A 27,928-nucleotide genomic window follows, 5' to 3' on the forward strand; every position below is an offset into this window, starting at 1 on the left:
TGTGGTTTTACTTAAATTGCATTTGATGTGAGATGTAGGCTCACTTTAATCACTCTGATATCATATGCCTCTGGAAATAAAACAGACCTCTCATACCCATCTGAGAAAGGGTGGAGTGTTGCAAATAGATTCCACAAAAATGTTAGGAGGAGCAAGGAGTAGTACAGATCTCATAATACAGGACCATGCCATTCAGTTTACAAAACAAGTTAGCTGGTTGCAATTTCTTGCTCACTATATGAACATCCCCATGTCTGTGGGTTCCTTGCATCTTCAGAGAACTCTAGGATGGTTCCCACATTGTGAATTCCTTCCCTCCAGAATGAATTCAAGAATGACTAGTCTCAGCCAATCAAACGCGTGTACATGAGTAATTTACTAGCAAGCAAAGGCGAGGTATGTGTCCAAGAGATCCACTGTTTTACTGAGTGGAGGTAAAGGACTTCATTCCTTTAGAGGAGCTGTGGAACAGCACACATTTTCAGTGTGCCCCCTGACTCTTCATTATGAAGACGAAGGAAGTTTCAGGGAGCCAATGAAGGCAGGGAAAGGGGGCAGCAGAAAGCTGAATGGGGATGAAAATTATACTTCTCTAGGGCTCCAGAATGGATGATAGTCTATATATATCTTCATTTCATACCCTTGTGACCTGTGTCAGATTTCTGACTTAGCAAATTATAATAATGATAAATTTATGTCATTTAAGTACACCATTTGTGATAACTTTTATGCCAGCAATAAAAAAAATTAGTACAAGTACAATTAGCATAACGGCAGCAATGTTGAGAATATCAAAAAGTGAAAAAAGCTAAATATTAATCAAAAGGAAGAAAATCTAAGTAAGAAACAGTTGATAATGTAATACTACGCAGCCATTGAAAAGATGAACAAGAAGTATTTTAGGCTGGTATGCCAAGATCTTTTAATATGCACAAGAAACTGTGAGCATAGACTAACAATGACATGCTATGATATACTATCTTTTTAACTATTATGTATACATATTTATATATGTATTTTAAAAGTCTATAAGGGGACTGGTAAGATGGCTCAGTGAATAATGACACTTGCTACTAAACCTAATGACCTGAGTCCCATCCCCAGTACCCAATGATGGAAAGGGAGAAATGATTCTCAAAAGTTGTCCTCCAACGCACACACATGTGATATGACATGCTTGCATGTCTGCATTCATGTGGACACACACACACTAGACAGACAGATAGATGTAAATGTAAAAAAATACATTTCTAAGTCTATAAGGAAGGCTAGGGAGATAAATCAGTGGAAACATGCTTGCTATACAAGCAAGGGAGCTTGAGGCCGGACAGCATTTGGGAAGCAGAGGAAGGTGGTTTTCTGTCAGTTCAAGGCCAGCCTGGTCTACTGAGTTAGCTCCAAGACAGCCAGGGGTACAAAGGGGAAACCGTATCTCAAAAAAACTCAAGAGAACTTGAGTTCTAACCCCTAAAATGACATTTTAAAACAAACAGGAGCAACAGCACTCACTGTGTAATCTCAGTGCTCCTATGGTGAAACAGGAGGATCAAGAGGGTCAGGAGGTGTAGGCAGGAGAATCCCCAGAAGCTCACACACCAGCCTGGCACACACAGCCATGAACAAAAGAGGACCACACCTGAGGTTGTGTCTACCTTCCACATATACGTGTGACATGGCACACCTCCCCGCATATACAAATGTGCACACATACATTCTCACACACACACACACACACACACACACACACACACATATATATATCACATACACACATATAGCACAGACAAGCACTTTAGCACTTTTCTATCAGTTTTCTTCAAAATAGCACAGACTGCTATGAACACGAATGTCCACTGACACACGACTGGATATGCAGACGGGGGTATATCCATGTGAGTAATATGCTTAAGAATTAAAAGAGACAGAGCAGATGCACCAACACAGAAGCATCCCAGTCATCACATGTGAAGGAAAACATGCAGATAAAACCCACACTTACGAAACACTAGGAAATTCCAGCCATGTCTGCACTGACTGGTGAGAAGAACTGGGGACTGACTTGGAAAACGAGTCAAAGCAACTCTTGAGGGAGTGATGAACTGTGCTAGTAAAATAGTCGAGGGTGTGAAATTCTCAAAACTGGAACACTTTATTTACGTAAATTGTATATCAAGTTAACCCTAAGCAAATTACATTTGAAAACATTTTAAAAGCTACCTCATATATTGCATGTGGAATTATTCAATGATATAATTTGTCCTGTTAAGACAAAAAGACTAAAAATTTTGTTCTGTTTAAACAGTAAAGTCCCTCTTTCTTCAAACACATGGGTACTCAAAAAATATACATTAGCATTTAATTCTGCAGATACATACTTATTATGTTCCAAATAATAAATGCACTAAACTCAACTATACTTCTTGAATTGATATTATTTGGTAAGGCATTTAGTTAACTGAAACAATTGTTCAACACCTTGAAAAGCTTTTTGTATAATATTAGTTCACATTTAGATTGACATGAGAAGAATCAAACCTACAACCATTTACTAAACTATTACATGCAGCTTAGCCAACGTTAGCAGCAATTTCTCTTTAAAAACAATATTTGAATTTAAAACATAAAGCAGTATTATGAGCCTCAGCAGGACCCAATGTGTAGGGGTTAGAAACGAAGACTGAATATATGTATAAAGAGATGCAAAATACTTTGAAAAGGAATACTATGGTTTCTAGCACACTTCCCACCCAGGGATTTCAATTTCCATTCTATGGCAGCCACTTGAAGAAATGTGGAATCATTGTTTTCACAAAATTGAAGACTTTAAACATATAATTCCTCCTCTAAACTGTGATTTCATTATAGATTTCATACATATGCATACACACACAATTTGCTCCCTCTGTTTACATTAGAAATTCATAAAAGTCATACAAAGTTACCAATTTAAAAGGCAAAGAAAAGGCTCAAAGGAAGTAGAGCCGCTAATTTATTCATGTGATGCTCTAATCTGTTTTAATATCATAATCTGGAGACAGAGGAAATTAATTAGTATAGGACTGGAACATTCGTTTCTAAGTATAAATTACTCTTTAAAAAAAAAATCCAACATGTAGTCTTACAAAACAAGAGAAAATTCTTCTCTATAGAGAATTAACCATGAGGCTATAGAAAAGAAATTTTAAAATAAAATGCTTATGGACTAAATAGACACTTCAACAGTCAGGGACACAGGCTGTTCTTGCAGAGGACCCAGGTTCAATTCTCAGCACCCACTCTGCTGCTCACAACCTTCTGGAACCCCAGTTCCAGGAGAACTGATGCCCTCTTCTGGCCTCAGACACACACGATACACATATGTGCATGCAGGCAAATGTTCATAAAGTGAAACTAAATCTTTAAAAAGGGGGGAAGCGCTCATTAAACACTTGGTTTAATCTCCTTTCTGCCTCATAAAACATGATCTAGGAATAAGATGTTTACTTTCTTAGATTTGAAGTCATCAGAAACATTCAGAATCAAATGTAATTTTTAAAACTTCAACTATCTCTTTTCCATTTTTAATCTTTACACACAGAAAACACTCAAGTATGCACTAAATAGGAGAATAAATGTACTCTCAGCCAGAATATTGTGAATCAAACTACCTTAACCGATATGGATGCCTAGGACTGTTAAACACAATGTATTGTCTTCACACATCAAACTCTATTTTCTCAAATAAAAGAAATATTTTATAAAAATTAAACAATCCAATTTCATGTTTTTAGAAACTAATTAGCCAGTATAACGGTAAAGGGCATCTCTGGGATTCAATAATCAAGGTCATGTATTCAAAAGGGAGATTTCTTTTAGTAAGTTTTATGACTGCAATAGGAAAATCTCAGCCCAATTTTTGCTATTTTAGAATTATCAGTTCTTGCTGGGCATGGTGGATCTCCATGAGTTCAAAGCCCATCTGGTCTACAAAGTGAGTCCAAGACAGCCAAGGCTACACAGGGAAATCCTGTCTCAAAAACCAAAAATAGAAAAAAAGAAAAAGAATTATCACTTCTTTGTTTGAAAGTTTAATATTATAAGAACCTGAAGAGATGACTCCATTGATAAGAGCACATGTTTGGGTATTTCAGCAGTCAGCACCCTGATCTGGTGGCTCACAACTACCTGTAACTCCGGTTCCAGGAGCTCCTATGCCCTCTTGGGCCTTTAGGGGAACCTGCACTTAACACACACACACAAAGCTAAAAACAAAACCAATACTTTTAAAAATTAATTTTATATAGAATTAGTATAGTTACTTTTCTGTTGCTATTATAAAACACCATGACCAAAAATAACTTATGTAGGAAAACGTTTATTTTGGCTCACAGCTCTAGAGGGATGGGGTCCATCATGGCAGGAAGGCATGGCAGCAAGCAGCAGGTATGCTGCCAGGAATGGGCAGCTAAGAGAATGTATCTTCAAACACAGCACAAAGTAGAGCGAGGGAACTGGAAGTGAGATGAGGCTGTACGCTCTGAAAGCTGGCTCCAGGGGTATACCCCTCCCCAAACAACGCCTCCAACTAGGAACCAAGTATTCAAATATGGAAGCCGTTTCTCATTCGAACTACAAAGGTGCAACATTTCATTTTAAAAAATAAGTTTAATTTTAAAAAAGCAAGTTTCATTTTTAAAAAGTAAGTTTCATTTTCTGGAAATGAGCTAAAATTCACTAGCCCTTAGACACAACACATCTTTTATTTTTTGTTTTAGATTTTTGAGAGGGGGGCACGTGCCTGCCACAGCACTCCTATGAAAGGCAGGGAGACAACTTATGGGAGCTGGTTCTTCCTCCCATCAAGTGGATTTCAGGGACTGAACTCAAGGAAGAAAGCTTGCTGGCAACGCTTCACTGGCTGATGACCCTGCTTGGGGTTTGTCTGCAGTTGTGTGGTTTTTAGACAAGGCTTTCTTTGGCCCAGACCTACCTGGAGCTCACTATTCAACCAAGGATGACCTTGAACTCTTGACTCCTCTATCTCTATCTCCCAAGTGCTGGGAATACAGGCATGCGCCAACACACAGGGACATACACTTTCAAAAACTCTTTAAATCTTGTGGCTTACCATCACTCATTAGCAATTTGTCCTCAGCTCCCCAATCATATATATATATATATTATATATTTCTCCAAAATTCTGCATTAATCTTTTGAATGCACAGCTGATACACTGCTTTGAATAAATTAGAATATTTCACTTAAGTGAAATGACAGACATCTAAGTGTATGACCTGTGAACAGACTTGGAACTTCAGGATTGATTTTAGCTCTTAATTTTAAGATCCTCCATATTTCACATTGATATCGTATATCACTTTAAAAAGAACAGCCTTTCAAACTCTAATCACAGATAATAATGGTTTTTAAGAAGTCATTTTAAAATGGCAGTAAGATGAAAAAGTGTGCTTTCTAAAAGACAAACTTGTTGAGTTTTTTAAATTTTTAATTGTCATGGTATTCCCTTGACCTTGCTTATGTAACTCTACCTTAAAGATGCCATACAGCTACTTGAAAAACAAATTATATACTCTTGGTCAGATGAATAGCAATTTTGCACCTTTTTTTTTTTTAAGTCTCAATTCTCAGTGATTTAGGAGTTGCTACAATGTCAAAATAATTTGGGGTGACTAAGAACTGATTTGCAGAAAAAAAGACAGATCTTTCTTCAGACTGGAAGGGATGGTAACCAGATCAGAATTACCCCACATCACCCACCCATCCCATCATTCAGTCTCTGCTGAACATGTTCCTCTTCTACTTCTTAAAAGGATTTAAAACAATTTACATCCTTAAAGTAAAGCCAGCTGGCACTGAGGGCAGATTGAGCTAGGTCCCAATTTATTTAGTAATAATTCAATGGCTGGGCTAAATGAGGCCTAGAGAAGCTGCATTCAGGCCAAGTCTTTAGGCACATTCCAAGCAATCCTGTGAGCTATTTTAGGTTATATTACATAATTCTGTTTCTCGTCTTCTCCCTCCCTCTCTCTTCTTTCTTCCTTTCTATTCTTACACAAGAATTGTTATGTTTATCTCCTTTTCTCTTTAGATATTAATTTCCACAAAATATAGAAACTGCCTTCTGGCCCAGTTCAGTGTGTCCAAATTGTTTCTGTGACACAAGAGGTTAATAGACATCAGAACTGCTATGGAGTCAAATACTTACTGGGCATCAGATACCATTTTAGATATTGTTTTAAGGCTCGGGATGCAGCACAGAGAAGCCTGCTGCTCTAAGTTTCCTTTAAAAAAGAAAATCCCAGGTTTTAAACAAGAAGGTAACCACAAGTAATAAATGTCATCAAATGGGGCCACCCATCTGAAGAACAGAAAACACAAACAGCAAACTAAGCTTCCTGAGCCGGCTATGTACTTGAAAAGTAGATTTTTTTTTTCTAAAGACTTCTACGTAGCTATCCTTTAATTACAAAAATCTTAATAGTAAAAATGAATTGGTATTACCATCTCATCCACAAATGCCATTCAAACTTCTGAGTTTCCTTTATTGGTCTAGGATACTCAATAATTTGGCTATCATGTCTCTCTAGTCTCCAACCTGGGAGAGTTCTTTGTTCTTTTCCCTGCCTTCCAAGATCATGACATATTTGAATAGGTCAGTTACTATCCCCAGCCTGACCTTCCTTATGATTTATGCTTTGGGGCAGAAATATCACAAAAACAGTGCTGTGCTCCTGGGACAGCACATACAGAAAGCACAGGATGCTAATTTGAACCACTTCGTAAGGTGCTATCCGATGTGTTTTCCTGCTGTAAAGTTAATTATGAGAACATTGCATTTGGGGCTGGAGACATGGCTCCATGGTTAGGAGCACTGGCTCCTATTCCAGAGGTCCTGAGATTAATTCCCAGCAACCACATGGTGGCTCACAGCCTTCTACAATGGGATCTGATGCCCTCTTCTGGCACGCAGGTGTACATGCAGATAGAGCACTCATAAAATAAATGCTTAATTTTTAAAGCACACTGAATCAAGTAATGAGTTGTTAATTGGTTTTTGTGGCTACTCTGAAATTAATACTCTATTTCTCATCAATTTTTTACCTGTTTTAGTATCATTGGTAGTCCATTCTTCAATCAGCTATTAAGATGATAGTTAGCAAATAGGCTTTTTTAATTCTCTTATTCCTTCCGGACCAGAGGTTCTCAAAAATACAGGCAGTTCTGTACCTGTTCCTCTCCCAAAGGGACAGTTGGCAGTGTCTGAAGACATCTGCAGTTCTCATAAATGGAAGTGGAGTGGGCGATGGAGGTAGAGAGACATGGCACTGGTGTTTTGTAGGTATCAACTAGTAATGTTGCTACAACATATAAGCTCCATGACCTTGAGTGACACTTATCCTAAAATCATCCTGTCCCACATGTCACTAGTGCTGAGGTTCTACTATGGACAGCCTGTTCTTCATTAAATGACAGCCTAAGATGTGCAGAATTTTGTTTTCCAACATTTATATATGTATCAATATTTGCTTTTATTTGCATAGTATTATTTTACCCAAAAGATAATTTTCCATCATTTACTTTGATACTTGTTTGTCAACAAATTTAATTTAGTCAATAGTAACATCTTCAAGTCAGTTTCCTTTGTCTTTTGGGCATATATCACTCTGTCTGAGTACATTCCTTATTTTATTATATATAATGCCCAGTACTAAGAGTTAGCCATTTCTTTCTTCTTAGTGGAAAATGGTATTTAGAATCTAATACCCAATTAGTAGTGCATTTATCACAGAAAGAACCAGACAGATATAGGAAACATTCCATAACTATCTCATCTATCAATCAGTCTGTCTATGTAAAGTGGTATATTGATATCTTCATTTCCAATCCAACATTACAGGGCTGTGCTTAAACCTTCCCCCTTTCTACACAGGTAACTCCCTCGACTGACACTGAAACACTTAACTCCCCTTGTCCTCAGTTCCTCTATTTATTTACCGCATCTCCCAATTTCTTGGTATATAACCAAATTCCCTACTGCAAAACAGAAAACTAACCCTGACTTCACCCACCTCCTCTTTTCAGTTTCTGCCCATATTCAAGCCTGAACCTTTTTCTAATAAAAGAGAAAGGAGGGAAAACCAGTGAGAAGGTTAAGGGTGTAACTGCACAGCACTTGCTTAGACTGCAAGGGGCCTCCAAGCCTTCAGCTGGATCCCAGCACCATGAGAAAAAAAATTTTTTTTAAAGTTCACCATGGATATGCCACTTACACCTGCCCTCACCCCTACTGTCAATTAAACACTTGGCCTCAAAGCCATAAAGGAGGGAATGAGGCAGAGTCTACCCTTCTCTGTGAGTATCGGGTCCCTCATCCTTGAGGAACAAGTGTCAACTCTTAAATGAAAAGCTTTAAGCTAGTCTTTGTTTAATAAAATACTTTAAATGTAATAAATGTATTAAATATAAGTGTACTTAAAATTGGATTCTGCCTCTTAAGTCTACCATGAAACACAGGTAACTATTGAAATGTTAGAAATTAGAAATTTTCATATACTTTCTGGCTGCAGGACATAGGAAAACCAGGCTAGAAGTGAGGTAGAAGGTTCCTCCCTGTCAACTAACTTGGAAAAGTGCTCTACAGGCTAATGGGCAAGAAAGGCCATCAATGGTTGTACCAGCTACAGGCTACAATAATGACCTGCCTGGTGAGCTGGCAACTGGGGAACAACTCTCAGGTAGTTAACCGCAAGTAGCTAATTGTGATGGTCAGCTTGACTGGAATCAGCTAAACCCAAGCGGCGAGGCATGCCTGTGAGGGATTTTCCTAGTCAGATTATTAGAGGTGAAAAACCCCACCCTAAATCCAGGCCACATCTTCTAGTAGTGGCAGCCCCCAGAAAAAGGCATGTATGAAGGAAGCTTTTGCTTTTTGCCTGCGTGCCCCCACTCTCACTGGCAGTTTTACCCATGCTGTTCCTCAGGCATCCTTCACCTATATTAAGAACCTACTTTTTTGAAATTCAACATAGACTAAAGATCAGCAGCTCTCCAAAAATACTCTAGGACTCCAGCACCAGATAGGGACTGTAAGACATCGGCCTTGTAGACTGAACAACTACTGGATTCTTGGCCTTTCCATTGTGAGACAGACTTTACTGGGCATATGTTTGTGTGCCCCGACCACACCACAGCCTGTAAACCAGTCTAACAAATCACATACACGCACACAATCAGTTCTGTTTCTTTAGAAAACCCTGACTAATATTGTAACAAACTACTTTCTGATTGTATTCATGAGTTTCACAGGAGAGAACGCATGTCTGATACTACAAAGCTGGTCAAGAACTCATGGCTGGTAGATCATAGGCCCTAGGGGCTTTAACCACTGTTTTTTTACTAAGTGGACATGCTTCAAACTACCTTCTAAATATTTATATCTACCTCAGAGGTTAATGCTGCTCTCACCTGTCATCAGAAAAGATTCTCTTTGCAATGGTGATGATTAATAGAAAACCAAATTATTTCTTCTAATCTTCAATGAGTAATTTCTACTCAAAGTTTGGAAACAGTCATCATTCCCAGAAGCATAAATTCTCAATTCATTCACTTTTCTTTCTGAAGGGAAATCATGATTTAACTTATTTGCTTTTCTTAAATTTTTTAGTGAAGCTTTATTATCACAGATGAACTGACACTTGCTTTGTAAATATTTTATTTTTACATTTAAAATATATTACATGTTCTCCAAAGCAATACATATGTAAAAGATAAAACAATACAAAAAAATCAATAAATGTAATTTATTGTAATTCTTCTACCCCATCTTTTCAGGTGCTACTTTTTAAAAAATAACTCAGACTTATAATTTGATATATATGTACATATATATACTTTCCCAGATTTTTCTGTATTTACAGCTCCTTTTATAAAAATAAAATTACATTATACACATTACTAACTCATCTAAGAATAATATTTTATGTTTCTCTCCAAAATGCAACACAAGCTTAATTCACGCTTTTAATTGCTACTTAATAATCCACTGGTGTGGCTATAGCCTAATTTCTTCCCATTGGTGATGGAAGTAAAACAATTAGACTGTTTCCAGTTATTTTCCTTACCGATCCAAGTAATACTACAATTAACATCTGTTTATATTATTTACCGAAGGACAGATACCAAAAAGTGAGACCGCTAGGTTCACAGGAATGAAAATGATAGCTAGATCTTTCTAAACCTTGCATTTGGAAAAATATTTTAGGATATAAAAAATAACCAAGATAGAAAATAAGAAACCCTAATTTGCTTACCATCTAATTTAACAGCTGCCAACATTCAGCACTCCCCTTTTCCTCCTTTTTAGGAAATTTAAACAAGTCCCATTTTAGTTCTGTATCTATTAATGTCTCTAAAAGTTTATCAAAGGCCTTTCTGATACACTAGTTATATAGCAACTGTCTTCATTTATATGCTTTTAATATTTTACAGAAAAACTTTTTAAAGTCACCCATAATATTCACTTCCACCTTCCACTAAGCTCTTTGCAGTGGAGAAACAGAATCAACGCATCCAAGACAGTAGGAAAAAAAAAAAAAAAAGAACAGAAAAAAAAATCATCCTAAAAGCACAAAGAGCTTGAGAAGGAACAATATCGGGCCAGCACAGAGGTATATTAAGTGACAGAGGCAACAAAGAGAAGAAAAGAGGAACATTAAGTAGATTTTTAAAAGCTAGCATTAGCAGGTAGGAAAAGTACTTAAGGGATTGCTGGTGGTCTGAGTGGAAAATTTAAGCAAAGAAAGCAATTCATGAGGAATAGGGCTTGCCATTTGAATGTATTTTAGAACCAGTGGCTTAAAATACATTGCACTGATCAAAACCTAGATGAATAGCCACTTAGTGCTCTTCCAGCAAAAGATATTTGGAGGGAAAATATCACGAATACGTAAGAAAATGACAATTATTTCTTTTTAAATATAAGTAAACTGCCACTTGAAGGATATAAAATTGTGTAATATACACATTCAAACATACAAATATAAATGTGTTCCTCGAAAAGGAACGCTTTAAAACTTCAAATTCATTAGAAACAAAAGGCTATTAAAGGAATTACAAAATAAACCATCATATATGACCATGGTAGAGATGTGTTAAAGAATCATGGCCTATTACTTCCTGGCCTTTTAGCAAATACCAAGTACAGAATTATATAATTTAATTGTTTAAATGTGGTTTTCTTTTTTAGATATTAATTTCAATAACCCACAAAATCCTTCTTGAGTATTCTTTATATACTAAGCAGTTAATGTATATATACAAACACAAAAATATAAATCCCAAAAGAGTTTACAGGCTGAGTGATTTACACATGATTATAATATATTTTGACGAATTTTAATTTTTTATATTTATTTATTTATTTTGTCGATATGGGTTTGTGCACATATCTTCTCATGCATCTGAGAAAGTCAGAGAACAACTTGGTTCTCTCCTTCTGTCATGTGGGTTGCAGAGATTAAAATTAGGACATCAGTACCTCTACTCACTGGCCCAACTGAGTTCCTATCTCAATGAATTTTCAGTTTTAGAAAGTCTACAGACAGAAACAAACTGGTGGAATTCTATTCAGCAGAGTAAAAAAAAAAAAAAAAAAAAAGGCCTCATAGAGGAGGTAGATGACACCTGAATGCACCTTGAGAGCTACAGAATTTAGAAGCAATTTCTAAAGCCTGTACAAAGCTTTGTTAATACAATGAAAATGGAAATATTTTTTCTGACATGGATTTGACATAAAGACTATGTAGTCTACTTAAAAGTAATTTAAAGACTCCACTAAATAGCCAGTACAGTCTTTGAAAACAGAAACAAGCCAGATTATATCAATCAATTCTAGAACACTGGAGAGAAGACTCTATCAGTTACCATAGGAGAATTAACAGGTTTCACTTAAAAAAGAGGTGGAGGTGGGGAAGGAAAAAAGAGAGAAGGAGAAAGAATTAAAATAGCATTCAGCTTATCATATCATGCTAGAAAGTGGAATGCACTGTCATGCAGTTCTGAAGAGAAAGTCATCTGAAAGTCAATCATTTTAAATCCAAACAAAGTATCAAGAAGTGTTATATTAAATTGTTAGATAATTATGTGAGACTGGTATATGTGATAAAGATGCTAGACATTGAGTTTTTTACATATCCACTATCTAGAAAGCTGAAGCAGCTCAAGAAAAACACAGAGGCACAGAAACATGCAGGGATTTCTAAAAAATGGCCCAGTCAGATCACCCTACAGAGCAACCTACTGTCAACAATTGGAATATCGCCATAGTTTCCAGCTTTATACAACATAACTTTAGAAGATGACCATTAAAAAGGCTTCTATTAACCTAGAACCCCTGCACAGACATAGCCCATGACAGCTCAGTGTCCAAGTGGGTTCCATAGTAATGGGAACAGGGACTGTCTCTGACATGATCTGATTGGCCTGCTCTTTGGTCATCTCCCCCTGAGGGGGGAGCAGCCTTACCAGGCTAAAGAGGAAGACAATGCAGCCACTCCTGATGAGACCTGATAGACTAGGATCAGACGGAAGGAGAGGTAGACCTCCCTATCAGTGGACTTGGGGAGGGGCATGTGTGGAAAAGGGGGAGGGAGGGTGGGTCTAGAAGGGAAGGAGGGAGGGGTTTACGGGGGGGATACAATGTGAATAAAGTGTAATTAATAAAAATGTTTAAAAGCTTCTATTATAAAAGACAGAGACCAAAGGAAACTTTAATTAATTTTTAATTTATTTATTTATTTATTGGTTTTTAGTTTTGTTGTTGTGTGATTGGTTGTTTTGGGGGTTTGTTTGGGGTTTTTTTTCTTCTTCTTCTTTTTCGTTTTGGGTTTTCAAGACAGGGTTTCTCTGTGTAGCCTTAGCTATCCTGTAAACCAGGCTAGGCTTGAACTCACAGAGATCAGCCTGCCTCTGCCTCCTGAGTGCTGGGATTACAGGCTTGCACCACCTCACCAGACACAAATGAAAATTTTAAAGTAACTTGCAGAGTATGTCTAAAAAGACATGCAACCAAGAAACAATGAAAATAATACTAAGGGGTGGGAGACACTATGAAACAAATTTTTCAGACAATAAAAGGTATAGAAAAGAAAAATATCAATCAAAGAGTTGAAAGATAAAAGTTGTAAAAATATCCCCAGGAGTAAACTTAGTAAGTAGAACGGTTGTAAATTTAAAATAAAATTAACTGAAAATTAATCTGTCCAGAACATGCCATTGAAAGGTAAAAGTTACAAAGACAATGGTGATAAAAACGGAGAAGAGAAAATCACCAGAGAAATCATTAAGAAAATTTCTCAGAGCTAAAAATGATGTTTATAAAGTCCAAGTGTCCACTAAATAGCCAACACAGTATTGAAAATAGAGCCATGCCAGATCTTATCATACAATTTGGAACACCAGGGAGGAGATGCTATCAGGTTCCACAGGAGGATTCACAGGTTTCATTTTTAAAAGTTGGAAATGGGGAGAAAGAATTAAAATACCATTCAACTTATCAATTTCTAGAAAATACAATGCACTGTTGTGTGTTCTTAGGAGAAAGTCATTTGAAATGTGATCATTTTATACCCAACTGAAGTATCACCAAGCCTCAAAAGAAATAACTTCTTACTTTCTCATGAGACTACTGAAATTTATAATTGTACGAGATGGCAGAGTAAACATGAGAGAATAATTTATGGTTGATACCCAAAACAAAAGAGATATAATGAATCCTCAGAAGACAGTAAAAGAAGTCAAGAGACAAGGTTTGTAACAAGCCTAGAGACCATTGGTCAGAGGCTTTAGAAAAAAACTTCAGGACTGTGAAAATGATATACATGGAGATATTTTACCTGAAAATGTTTTAGGCCTTAGAAACATGCAAATAAAATCATGTCCTAAAAAATATATGTACACTTCTGATGTTCTTATTATCATAAGGGTAAGTTGAGCCATTTTAGCCAGTATTAGCTGGGTAGATTCTTCAGGGGCAAAGCAATGTAGTTATTTTACATTGTTTTTTAAAAGATGTTTGTTGGTGAGATTTAAACATAGTTCATAGAAATCATCCAAGTACCTAGATGCATCAAACACTGATATTTATCCAGATTTTAATACAGAAGTTTCTTCAACATATGCAGAAAGAATGTTTTATTCCTTTGTAGCAGTTCAGTCAAAGTGGAGAGATCATTTGAGAATTGAAAATGCAGGACAGCACATAAGAGGACTTAACAAACATTTGTTGAGATTGCTCTTTCTTTTCCAATCTATAAATAAGATAAGAGAAGTTAAATGAAGATCAAGTTAACTATTTGATGTATTATATATGAAATACTTATATACATATCTACATACATGTAAACATGCACACACATTATATTCACCACTTCTTAAATTTTCTTCTGTTATTCTTCAGTATCTCTATATTAGTTTTCAACTTTATTTTTAAAATATAGCTCTTGATATTTTCAGAAATATGTAAGAATAGTTTTCAAAGGATTAGGAATTAAGCTGTTGAGTAAAAACAAATATCATCAAAACAATTTACAAGTATTTTATCTCATTGACTTTAATTAATAAAGTAAAGAATGAAAATTTACTACTCTTAGGTAAATAATTAAATAATCTGTGTCTTAAAGGATTCCCAATCTATAGGGTATAATGAGGTTATAAACTCAAATGTTCACTGGTCAGAGAAAGAGTAAAATAAAGAGCATGGTCTCTCCAAACGAGCATCACCTAAGTCAACTTAGACTTGGACCATAAGATTATATGCACTCTCTAAAAAAACCTAAAACCCTACAACATATGAATTCTCCCCTACTTTAACATCTTGGCTGTAATTTTTTTAATTAGTTGTACAAAATAGTCATACATTTGAAATTCAGTTTCTATTCATTCAAAGGCCTATATGGTATTTTCTATAAAATTTAGACCTAGATAGACTTACCCATTGTAGAAAAATAAATCAAATACAAAAAGGATATACAGAGTGAATGGATTTATTTAAATGTGACTAGACATTCAGACAAATCACTATATACTGAATACTCCTTGGACCACGTGCTAGTCAAGGTACTATGGTAGGATAAAGAGATATGTCTAGATATAAATAATAAATGTAATCATCCAACATTTCTTCCCTTGGTTTTTAAACACACACAGAAAATTAACCATCCAACATGGATCCCTTCTAGAAATGCAGCACTGTTAATATGATGGTAGGCACAACTGTGACAGAGATAGATGGTCACCTTAACTTCAAGAACCTGGCCGTGCTCATCTGTCCCCCCAGCTCCAGTCAGCCTCTTCCAGGTTCCACACCCTCTAGGGCAGATTGTCTGTTGGCAGGTTTGTTCAATGTTTTATGTTAGAAAATCAGAGGGAAAGAAAGTGAAATGAAAGGACTAGAATTGTCTAGGGCTTCTCTGTGTGGTAGGTTTATATTTGGCAGGTCCAGAGCCAATAGCAAAGTGAGATGGCAAGAGATAGAAGGACGAACAGAGAACTCTTGTCACTTGATCAAGAAAAGTAAAATACTCAAGTTATTTGACAATGTTCTCACTGAATGAGTAGCCACTGAAACAAAACCACAGGTTTTATAAACATTTCATAACCTCCCTGCAAATAGGGAAGTTAAATATTATTTTTGGAGAAAAATAAGCACTTTAGATAATACATATGGTACATAATTGAGTACTAAATTGCAAATTACAAATCTGTAGAATGTAAAAACAGAAAGATTAAAATGGGTAATATGAATCAAGGCCTTCCTTCTTGCTACACCCTTCTCATTATTCTAATTTCTCTTTTAAAGAAAGCCAAAGAAAAACAGAACTTATAGTTGCCATAACTATTTTGCATTTCTTAGCTGTACATAATGACAATCCACAATGTTCAAAATAAAATATTCAAATAAAATTAACAAAGTCCAAGATTAAGTAAAATACTATTGGTCTTAATTTTGAATTCCACCACACCTTAAGTCATGTTATCTGTCAGAGATTCTGAGAAACAGTAATGACACAAAAGCCTGGCCCTGGCCTTCAACATCCTAGAACAAAGGCTTCAAACATACCATGTATTTGCTGCCCACAGGGAACACTCCAACTACTCCAGCATGCCCAAACAAACAGGTGAGAGCGAGCGTGTGGACTGTCCACAACACACATCATTCATCCACATTTTCAGACTCGTGCATGTGGACGGGATGATTTGAATCTTTTTCTTCATTCCTTCCCACCTCCTCAGGACTCAACTCAAATATTCAGATTAGAGCAGAGAATGGAGGGAAGAAAGCAAGGCACATGTAACATAATCAGTGCATTCAACCATTAACTCCTTTGTTCACATTAAGAATTCCTAACATAGTACAATATACCCAGGCTATACGTAATGCCCACATATTTACAGCAATGCTCTGTAGAAAGGCTGCCCGTGACCAAAACAACGTTGCTGAAGACATGAATATTCTTTAGTTGTGTTCTCTGTGCGCTGTTTATGTATGCAATTTTAAAATATCACCATGGCCATGAGCTTGAGGAGTACCTCAGAGGAAAGGCTATTTCAGAAACAAATAATGATCACTACTGTAATACTATCAAAAAAAAAAAAAACAGCATTTCAAGAAAAAAAGAAAAAAAAAAAAAAAACAAAGTGGACATTTGGTTTAAGACTATTAAAAGAAAATGCACACTCTCTCCTTACTAACCTCACTCCCCAAATCCCTATTCCATTAGAATGTCAACTACCTCTCAGAACCCCGGAGAGCCCATTTTCCAGTGACCTTTAATCAGCGTCCTCTGAGACAATCCACCGCTCAAATTCTTTTCCCTTTGCCAAAGTTATTTTCTATCTCTCAAGTTAGCACTGCTGTTTTCAGTTCTCATCGTGAACTTTAAAATCCATTTCTCACCATTGTGGAGAGACAGAACCTTGGAGAAATACAGAAAAAAAGGGTTCTAAATTCCTGAGTGGTCACTAAGCCTTTAAGCAGCTTGCCTTATTTTGCCTATCAGTTCATCCCTGTCCCCCTGTTCTTCACACACACACACACCTTAAGAAGTTATATTTATCCACTGGAGTAATATTTACAATTCAGCTGATAAACACTGTAAGTTATGAAAAAAAGAACTGGAAGAAAGGAATACTATTCTGCATTTGTTGGAGTGTGACTCACCTTCTGTATCCTGGCAGAATATGACAAAACGATCTTCACAAACACTCAAAGCATACACATGACCACAGGCTACCTTTCAGTACTGCCTCGCTGATAAAAGCATGGGATCTAGGAAGCATTAGCAGTTTCATTTCAGTTGTATTTTAACACCACCTTCTATTTTCAAAGAGAAACCCTCCAACTCCTTGTTTCAAATAAAAATGCAAAAAACATACATTATAAGAAGAGATCTAAATGTGTCTCCAAACTTTTTGGCAACTCAAATGAAAATGTAATAAATGCATTTAAAAAGAAATATCTTCTTAATGTTCCTTTTCTGACAACCCTCACATCAAACGTGAAGGGTTCCACCTAGCGTGGGCCACATTTACCCAACACTGAGCTGAAAGAAAAAACATGTTCCCCAACTACACTACTCAGCCAGACAGTGCCGCACCTACCGCACCTCGCTACCTACTCTTTTCTAAAAGCTTGTAAGCAAAGGCACTACGTTTGTTATGACTCTTAAAAGAGGCCGGAAGCCAGACCTGGTGCCAACACTGCACACCGCCAGCTTCCCTTGAAAGCCCCTCATATTTCACAGCTGCTGCCTACCCATGCATCCTAAATACAGAAAATCTTAGGAATTCATTTTCCAAGAGAGCTCAGAAAGTTTGATCAAAACTGATCACTGAATGACTTTAATCCTTTCTATACTCAATTGCCTGTAATCCCAGCATTCCAGTGGCAGAGGCAAGCAGATTTCAGTGAGTTCGAGGTCAGCCTGGTCTACAAAGCAAGTCCAGAACAGCCAAGGCTACACAGAGAAAGCCTATCTAAAAAACAAAACACAAAAGACAAACAAAATTTGATTGATTTGATTTTTGAGTTCCTGAAAATGTATTCAGAGACATTGACATCTGACACGCTGTGAGACCCTCGGGGGGAAAAAAGCATTATCTGTTTTTTGACTGGTAAAATGCACTTCTTTCTTATTCCTTAACAATTTAAGATTTTTATCACAGCTTTCAAAGACAAATACTCCACTTGGAAGTTAAAGAATACTTTAAAAAATGAAAGCAATTTTTTTCTTTCTATTTGTAAAAGTATTACATACCATAAAAATTCAAACAATCCTGAAAAGCATAATGAAGAAAATGCAAATTACTCGTAATCCAACAAGGCACTGAGCACTGAAACACAGCTCTGTGCATAATCGTAGTTATTCACAGCCTCTGTTGGTGTGTTATTTTACAGAAATAAGAGCACATTTGGGCTAGGAAGATGCCTCCCAAGCATGAGTACATGGGTTTGATGACAGAACCCATGTTAAAATGCCAGGTGTGGTGGGCACACTTGTGATCCTAGCACCGGAAAGGAGAAAACAGAAGAGCAGCTTCCTAACCAGGCAGTCTAGCTAACTGGTGGGTTCCAAGCCAATGAAGGGCATTGTTTCAAAAGAGGTAGAAGGTTTTCCTGAGGATGACATCCCAAAATTGTCCTCTGTCCTTCTCTGCTTGCTTTGTCAGTCTCCCTGTCTCTGTCTCTCTCTGCCTCTCTAATATACATACATGCATACACACACATGCACATACACAAAGGACACCAACACATGTGCACCAAACATACATATTTAAGTAAGTAAATAGGCCACATTTACTATACTGTTTTTTAATCTCTTTATTTATGTATATGGGTGTTTTATCTGCATGCACATCTGCACACCAAAAGAAGGCATCAGATACCATGGGACTATAGGTAAAGACAGTTGTGAGTTGCCATGTAGGTGGTGGGAATTGAACTCAGGACCTCTGGAAGAACAGTCAGTGCTCTTAACCACTAAGCCATCTCTCCAGGCCCTACTGTACTGATTTTTAATTCAATATGTCTTATAGATTGTCAACAGCTCTATAGTACCCCATTGCATGGAGTATCCATAATTAACAAGTCATCTAAAATGAAACATCTACATTCGTTGTGCTGCAGTGCATCCCTTTACTTAGAGCTTTAATAACAGCTACATTATTTTTCAGAAAAGGGATAGTCAAAAACTAGATACTTAAAATTGTTAAATAAACTGCCAGGCTGCCTTTGTAACGGTGAACTGCTGCTCACCAGCTTGCAACTGGCCTTTCTGCTCCTGATCCTGAAAGCTCTCTCTAGACAACGTATTTCTGTCAGCACATATGTCTCTCTATCTAATAACTGCCAGTGCATCCTTACATTCCAACTTCCTGCTGCTGCTTTTTTAATGAAGTGTCCTTAAACTTTTAGTCAGCCTATTTATTAATCTTGAAATCCCAGGGATCTGGGTTACATTTAGAAGGGCATCGCTGTCTCAATATAACAAAGGTATTCATCTGGAATACACATGAATGTCAGTTTCCTATTAAGCATTTCATCCAACTTAAATTTATGTTGATATAGAACAAAGGAGAAAATTGGCTTTGTTATTTTTTAATTCCTAGTTAAGTGTTTTCAAAACTATTGATTAAAAAACATCAATCCTTCCCTGCCACTGATATTCCATCTTGATCACATGAGTCCTGGATGCTGAGGTCTGGAAATACCCTCTCTTCTCGACTAAAACACTTATTTATTGTGTTAGTACATGAATGACATACTGTTTTAGTGATGGATCATTCAACATTGCATTTGCACATAACAAAGTAATGTGAAATCTTTAGACAGGAAACGTACTTCCTACCTTGTCTTATTTTCTAATCACCAGAGAACTTAAAAAGTTCAAGAATGACAGCTGGGTGATGGTGGCACACCTTTTATCCTAGCAATCAGCAGGCAGCGGCAGGCAGATCTGAGAGTTCAAGTTCCAGGAGAGCTGGAGATACATAGAGAAACCCTGCCTCAAAAACCAAAAAGATCAAGAATGAAGCAGATGATACCAATACTACTGATAAAAAAAAAAAAAAATCAGTATGTACAATGAAATAGAGCTTAACATCTGATATGTTTATCATAGTACAAAGTAGTTAGTGTTTCTTAGGAGTGAGAGAGAGCTAAATCTTAATTTCACTTTCTATGATGACACTTTAAAATAGAGCAGTGAGTGATCCATAAAAGCCCAAAATTTCTCACTTCTTAATTAAACTACTTTACTAAAATATAAATGTGTGTTTACATAGAAATACAAAGTATGGACAGATATAGGTTATAAAACATATACGTAAACAGATATATGATGGCTATGTAATTCACAAAGGAATTAGCCATGTGTTTACATATGGTAAGAATAGAGAACAATCAGGATAGCTATGGCCCCAGTTTTGAATGGGTGAGGCTAGTAGGTATATAGCAAGCAGAATTAAGAGAATAAAACAGCAAGAGAAGACAGCAGACCTTCAGTTCCAACACTTATCACCCAGCGGAAACTCACTGAGAAAGACCCAGGGAAGAGTCAGCTAGAGTTTCTGGTTGAGCTTTTTATTTTTGCGTTGATGAACTTCTAAGCTGAACTTCCGGCTTTAGGATCCCACTGTAGGCAGTTTATATTCTGGGATAAACAGCAACCCTGTTGGAAACATAGCCTTCTAACTCCTCTCAAGTGCAATCATTTACTCTTGAGCTGTTTTGCCTTCTCTTCCTCCCAGTAGAGTTAGGGATCCAGCCAATTCTGGAACTCATCGTGTAGACCATGTTGGCCTAGAACTCACAGAAATCCTCTTGCCTCTGCCTTCTGAGTGCTGGGACTAAAGGCATGTACCACCACTCCCGGCTCAAAATGAAATTTTGAAGATGTGATTCTTCTAGTCTTAGTTGACAACAAATTTGGATATCATAGCATCTAATACAGTTATTTAGTATTTATAATGTCCTCTATGTGCTTGGGAGTACAATAGTTTCAATGGCATATTTTTAAACTGTACTGTCTTTTGATAACCTGAACAAATTAAGTCAGTATTTCTCACACAATTTATTGCATGTACATATAACATATATACCATATAGATAATATATAAAATTTAATAAAAATACTACACTAACTAGGAATATAGAAATAATGAAAAATCATAAATCTATAGATGTAGACTTATATATAAATGTATATTATTGCATGTATATTATATGTAATATGTATAAGCCAGTAGTTGTTATGCATCATTGCAATATTTTAGTGTCAGTCAGAATTTCTGGCTAATGTTACAGCTTCATTTTGGAGAATGTATTAGTAAAACCCTTCCGCTGTTCAACTTTTTCCCTCTTCACTGCTTGGCCTATGATAGGACCCTGTGACTGGCAGATGTCTCATGGCTTCTACAAAATGTTTGTAGCCCCTCTAATACTTTTACATGTGACAATGTGGTGAGTTCTAGGACACATCTGAACTTTTAATGCACACAGCTCTAGTCTTTTTCTACATTCTTTCTACTTGTCTAGTAGTAGGATCTTTTTTCGGATGTGCCTAAAACTGATCTCTTTTAGACCAGAGAAAATACTCTTATTAAGATTTTGTTTTGTTTTGTTTTGTTTTGTTTTGTTTTGTTTTGTTTTGTTTTGTTTTGAGACAGGGCTTCTCTGTGTAGTCCTGGCTGTCCTGGAACTAGCTCTGTGGACCACGCTGACCTTGAACCCACAGAGATCCACCTGTCTCTGCCTCTCCAGTCCTGGAATTAAAGTGGTGTGACATTTCTGCACAGCCTTAAGATTTTTATATATTCTTTTTTACCTACCTTAAAGAAACCAAAGGAAAATTATGGAAATGCATTCTACAGTCTTAGGTTTTCTGTTACATTATTATTTTGTTATATAGAGTGTATGCTATTTGTAGAATTACCAGAGGTTCAGAATGCAAGGTTGAATTTTAAAATGTTTTCTCATTAAAATAGTTAAGTTTTATGCAGTTTTATATATTTATTTACTTTTAATTATATTTATTTTATGTACATTGGTGTTCTGCTTGCTTCTATGTGGGTGTGAGGGCATCAGACTCCAAGTGCCCACATGGCAGCTCACAACTGTCTGCAACCTACAGAACCTAAGTGATTGTGCCCATCATTTCCACCATTAGCAGCTTCTTTCCTCACTGTAAATACCCCTTTGCATACTATAACATCAGTTCTATTGGAACTGATATTCCATAATGCCAAGCCCCCATTAGGGTTAGAGATCAAAACTACTCCTTTATTTAAAGCCAGAAAACACAAAAACTGACATTTCAAGCAAAAACAAAATAAATTCAAAGATAGGGAAAGATTTTTATACTAACGATTGGCAAATGCATTAAAGACATTAGAAATAAATCAATGAAAGTGTATAAACACGTCTTTATGTTATACAATGAAAGCTTAAGTTATCCCTGTCGCTTTACACTGTGCTCTGAAACAGAATTATGCTTGTGGTGCCCTCTGCTGGGCTTCCCACTCACAAAGTCAACATAGCAACAACACTAATAAAATAAAATCAAACTTATCAAGTGAAAAATTATTTTTCATCCACGAGCATTTTATGATGAAGATTATATAAAAGTTGTAACTAGCATTTCATCACTTTACCTATTTATCCATTAAGTGAAATTTCAGTCAACATTTCTCTTAAACTACAGACTAAATACAGTTACGTATTTATGAGCAAATGTAGTTACATAAAGCATAAAAGCCTATATGACATGAAAGTAGAGCTGTGTACAGGGCCAAAGGGAACTAACAGCAGAGAAGAGGAGCAGGAAGAAGCTGGGAGGGAAGGAGGAAGGACAATGTGCTCAACATATAATATACAAACACTAAAAAGGAACACGTTGCATGAGGACTGGGAAATGACTTGATGGAGAAAACACTTGCCACACAACCGCAAGGACCTGAGCTCATATCATGAAACCCACATACACACCAAGCAGACATGGCGGACCATCTCTAACTCTAGCTAGCACTTATGGCTCCCTAGAGCAAGCTGGGTAGCTAACCTAGCTGCATGGACAAGCTCAAGAGACCTTGATTCAATGAACAGGCACAGAGAACAAGAGAGGGAGGCTGCCGACCTCAACCTCAGGCCTCCACACAATGAATAAAGACATATAACCACACACAAGAACACACACACACACACACCACATACCACACAGATGTTCACATGCCAAAAAAAAAAAAACCTATATACAAAAAAGCCTAATTCACCTTTTTTCTGTTACTGCATTTTTCTCCTGACAATATTTTCAGGTTCTTAAGACTCTGATATGATAAAACATTTTAATAAACTCTTTTGTTATTTTTATTTAACTTTTCTATTTTTTTAGTTCAATCAAAATAGTCCATTTTAAAACATCAAAATAATTCACAGTGTCTGAGATGAGCAAACATCACAGAAAGGAAACTAATAAATACTTCCTAAAATAAAAAAATAATAATTCATAGTGTCCTTTTTAACTTACACTTATTCTAAAGTAAAAGTAAAGATTTTTAACAACATAAATTGCACATACTGATAAGCCCTTATAAACATGTTTGAAAAGTACCAGTCACCAGGAGCAATAAATAAATAGCTTCCACTTATTGAATTTCAATTGTGAGGAACAGGGTTCTATAATGTCTATGAATTACATGTAGTCTTTAAAAGTAAATAAAATTCAAGTTCACAGAAACTACCTAAAAAGCTCACTCTGAAATTTCCTACCAAAAAACAGACAGCAGGGAAATCATCCTCAACACACAATTCCTCCATTTGTCAGTGGAGCACCTTCAGGGTGTGGGTGGCGGAGAAAAGCTACAGAGTTACTTATATGTAAAATGACAACTTGGACCATTAGTAACTTTTTATGGCATGTAGTGCTGCCAGCTAGTGGCCCTATTTCATACGGAGTCAGGAAAATAATACTAGTTTTATGTTACTGAATTAAAAATTCTATATTTCACATTTCAGGATTACGTTCTAACCATGTGTTTGCACAGGGTTGACTTAATGATAGTTAATATTGCCCCAGTGTAAAGGAGACTGTGTCTTCAACCACCATAGCATCGCTAACCAGTCCTTGCCTAGCTCCCAACAAAACTACAACACACACCTAAGTCAGAATTTAGTAAAACTAAAAGATAAACTATAAATATCCATGCAAAAAGAAACCCACACCATTTAAAATATTTTAGAGTAATTTCAGAATAGAACATGTACAGATTCCTTAGTAACAAAACATAACTTTTCCATATAAGCAAGAGCTAACCAAAATATGGACATAGAACAAAATTAATGTTTATTATTACATATTATTCAATTCAAATCCATCCATTTGATAAAACAATAGTATTAGCAAATCATTTAAATATAAATAAGTAATTATGGATTTGATGTTTCCTCTGAGGAAAAAATTGAGTTATTTTTAAATTTGAAATGATCACATTTTAGTATTGATTCATTATTTTGAAAAGTATCCTATACAACAGCTTAGAAGACACACATATCTTCTAATGTTATTTAACTGTGACATGAATATACCGTTAGCTGATTTCTTTCATCATATGCCATTATTTTAGAATTTATTAAGTACTCAGCAAAGAAACAGATCACCAATTAATCAGAGACTTAGATGATAATATATATAAACAAAAACTTGCATTTTAAGTTTAATGACATCATGATGAACATGTCTGGAATGAATCTGTACTGAAAGAGCGAAGAGTAAAGCACTCAGAGCATAACACAGTAGGAAGCAGACCAACAACCAGATTAATGGAGAGATCACAATGGAAACAAGAAACAGAAGGCACAGTACTGGACAGTCCAGACTTCCTTCTGATCTATAGTCTGTCACACACACAAACACACACATCCATAAAGTTTTGGGAAAAACTGCCATACTCCATTCAGTATGCATCTTCTATGAGACATATTTTACAGCTAAAGGCACCAAGAGTTTCTAATATGTATGTATATATGTGTGCATGCATACACATATATAAGAACATATGTATATATGTGTGTACACATATACATATATAATATATTATATATTATATTATATTATATTATATATATATATAAACACACAGCATGTAAAATGAACAATAGAGGAGCACTGAAGATACTTTAGTGTATAACTTACAAACATTCCCTGTATTGTCAAAGCTGGTAAGAACGTCTTCCACATTTAACGAGCCACTGTTATGCCTGCAGAGGAACAGAACATTTTATTTAACATTTCTGAAATAATAGCATTTCTAATTCTTTTTTAAATCTAAGAGTATATTGTGATATGCCCAATACTAATTAACCATACCATGTTATAATTTTAAAATACTTTCTGGAGAGGACAGGAGTTCCACAAGGACCAAATATATCAGGGCACAGGGGTCTTTCATGAGATTGTTTCTCCAACCAAGGACCATATATGGATATAACCTGGAACCCCTGCCCGGATATAGCCCATGGTAGCTCAGTATCCAAGTGGGTTCTCTAGTAAGGGGAACAGGGACTATTTCTGACATGAACTCAATGGCAAGCTCTTCAACCTCCCCCTCTCCCCTCCCAAGGAAGGAGCAGCCTTGCTAAGCTACAGAAGAGGACATTGCAGCCAGTCTTGAATAGACCTGATAAGCTAGGGTCAGATGGAAGGGGAGGAGGTCCTCCCCTATCAGTAGACTTGGAAAGGGGCAGGGAGGAGATGAGGAAGGGAGGGTGGGATTGGGAGGGAATAAGGGAGGGGGCTACGGCTGGGATACAAAGTAAATAACCTGTGATTAATATAAAAAAAATTTAAAAAATACTTTCTGCCCACTAGAGGGAGGGGGGAAGGCTCTGAGAGCATGGTCTTCAGAGTATTTGATGCAATAGCATTTCCTGATTATAATCAACATCTTGAATGCTATAATTTTTTAAATCACTGATTAATAGAAAATAATTTATACTTACATACAAGCAATTTCTTAGAGACAGAACTTTTTTTTAATTTTAGAATTTAAAAAAATAAATCACAATCCAGCGCCATCCTCAGATCTTCGGCAACACAAAAGTTCTGCTAAAGCAGGTGCAACATTTGCAAACTGGATGCAAAGAAGCAATCAATCACTAGGTCTGCAGACCCACTTACAGGCAGTTCTAAACGTCAGCAGGCAAAAAATGACTCATGGCATTTACCCCTAATCTTCCATCTCTGTTAGCTCTAGTCTCTCCTCACTTAGCCCTTCAAATATTGGATTTGATTATTTGAATCTTAATAAGGGATCCAACTGGCAATAGTTGGAGTTACAGTGCTACAATCTTCTGCATGCTCCCCCAGAATTACAGCTGTAGTCACTTTAGTATTTTGATTATATATAATCATCAGTAAGTCTCTAGAAATGCATTTTATCAATACTACTTGAACTTCATCATTAAAGCTTAGTACAAATAGGGGCTATATACATATAATTTTATATATATAGATAAAGATATATTAGTTTGCTAGAATTAATTGTAATATATATAAAACAACAAAATACTAATTATATTACCCTTTTTTTAAAAAAAGGAACATTTACTTGTTTGTTTATTTATTTATTTATTTATTCATTTTTTTTTTTTTGAGACAGGGTTTCTCTGTGTAGCCTTAGCTGTCCTGGACTCACTTTGTAGACCAGGCTGCCCTCAAACTCACAGAGATCTGCCTGCCTCTGCCTCCCCAAGTACTGGGATACAGGCGTGTGCCCCCACATCCAGCTAAGAGCTTTTATTTATATCATATCATTTCTTTGACAGAATGACTGAGATTGCATGAAGCTGTCTGCAATCAGAAGTAGCCAAATAAACACTGGCCACACAATTATCACAATCCAAATAAATAAAGTGACCATGCACACATCAAAGCTTCCTTATCATATGATGATGCTATAGCCACCTCTGTGAACATAAGGGTCTGGGATATACGAAGTTAATTACACTAACATTACTGAAAACTATAGCACATGAAGTTTTAACCTCTAAGATGCAAGACGTGGTATGACACGGCACAGACCTCAGCATGGTCTAAGATAACAAAACATCAAAATCCTAAAAATCAGAGATAATCAGTTAAGATTTTAGTACACAGTTCAAATCTGCTCTTACACTTTGATAAAACTGTTGTACAATTCATGCTTTCAACATGAATTTTCAACATCCAATAATCTCCTGCAACATGATCTTAATGACGTTCAGAAGTTCAAAGAGCAACAGTGAATGACTATGACTGTGACTGCACCACGACACTGAACACAAATTCATGTTGACTATATCATGGCACATACTCTGGAGCTACTACACATACTACTGTAGTAAAAATAGTTGTAGAATATCTTGTTTCTGATGACTTCCTTACAAAAAATTCCTCAAAAAAAAAAAAAATGCCTGTAACCCAGCATTAGGAAAGGAAAGTTCAAGGGCCTCCTTAGCTACACGCAGAGGTTAGCACCAGAGCTAGAGACCCTTTCTCAAAAACTTCCTGAAACCACAATTTCTCCTCTGCCCCTCTCTCTCTCCCTCTCTCTCTCTCTCTCCCTCTCTCTCGTTCTTATGGTTTTTCAATTTGTTTGGTTTTGGTTTTGGGGTTGTTGTTTTTTTTGTTTTGTTTTTTGTTTTTTTGTTTTTGAGACAGGGTTTCTCTATGCAGCTGTGGCTGTTCTGGACTTGCTTTGTAGACCAGGCTGGCCTCAAACTCAAAAAGATCTGCCCGCCTCTGCCTCTGCCCGGATTACAGGCGTGTACCACCCACCAAGCCTACTCAGTTTCTTTATGGCCTGATAAAGACATTTTGGTTCCCTCTCCACTCCTCTC

The 27,928-nt window shown here is 36.4% G+C and overlaps 1 protein-coding gene across 2 annotated transcripts in view; it reads right to left on the reverse strand.

The window, feature by feature from the left end:
- Nucleotides 1-27,928, reverse strand: part of Camkmt (calmodulin-lysine N-methyltransferase) — a 351,318-nt gene that overhangs the window by 303,963 nt on the left and 19,427 nt on the right. For both annotated transcript variants that reach the window (XM_060363563.1, XM_021652698.2), the window contains exon 3: nt 25,245-25,309. In XM_060363563.1, coding sequence (XP_060219546.1) covers nt 25,245-25,309 — 65 coding nt within the window. The remainder of the gene's footprint in view (nt 1-25,244; nt 25,310-27,928) is intronic.

Source organism: Meriones unguiculatus, chromosome 1 (assembly GCF_030254825.1).
Source record: "Meriones unguiculatus strain TT.TT164.6M chromosome 1, Bangor_MerUng_6.1, whole genome shotgun sequence".
Lineage (NCBI taxonomy): Eukaryota > Metazoa > Chordata > Mammalia > Rodentia > Muridae > Meriones > Meriones unguiculatus.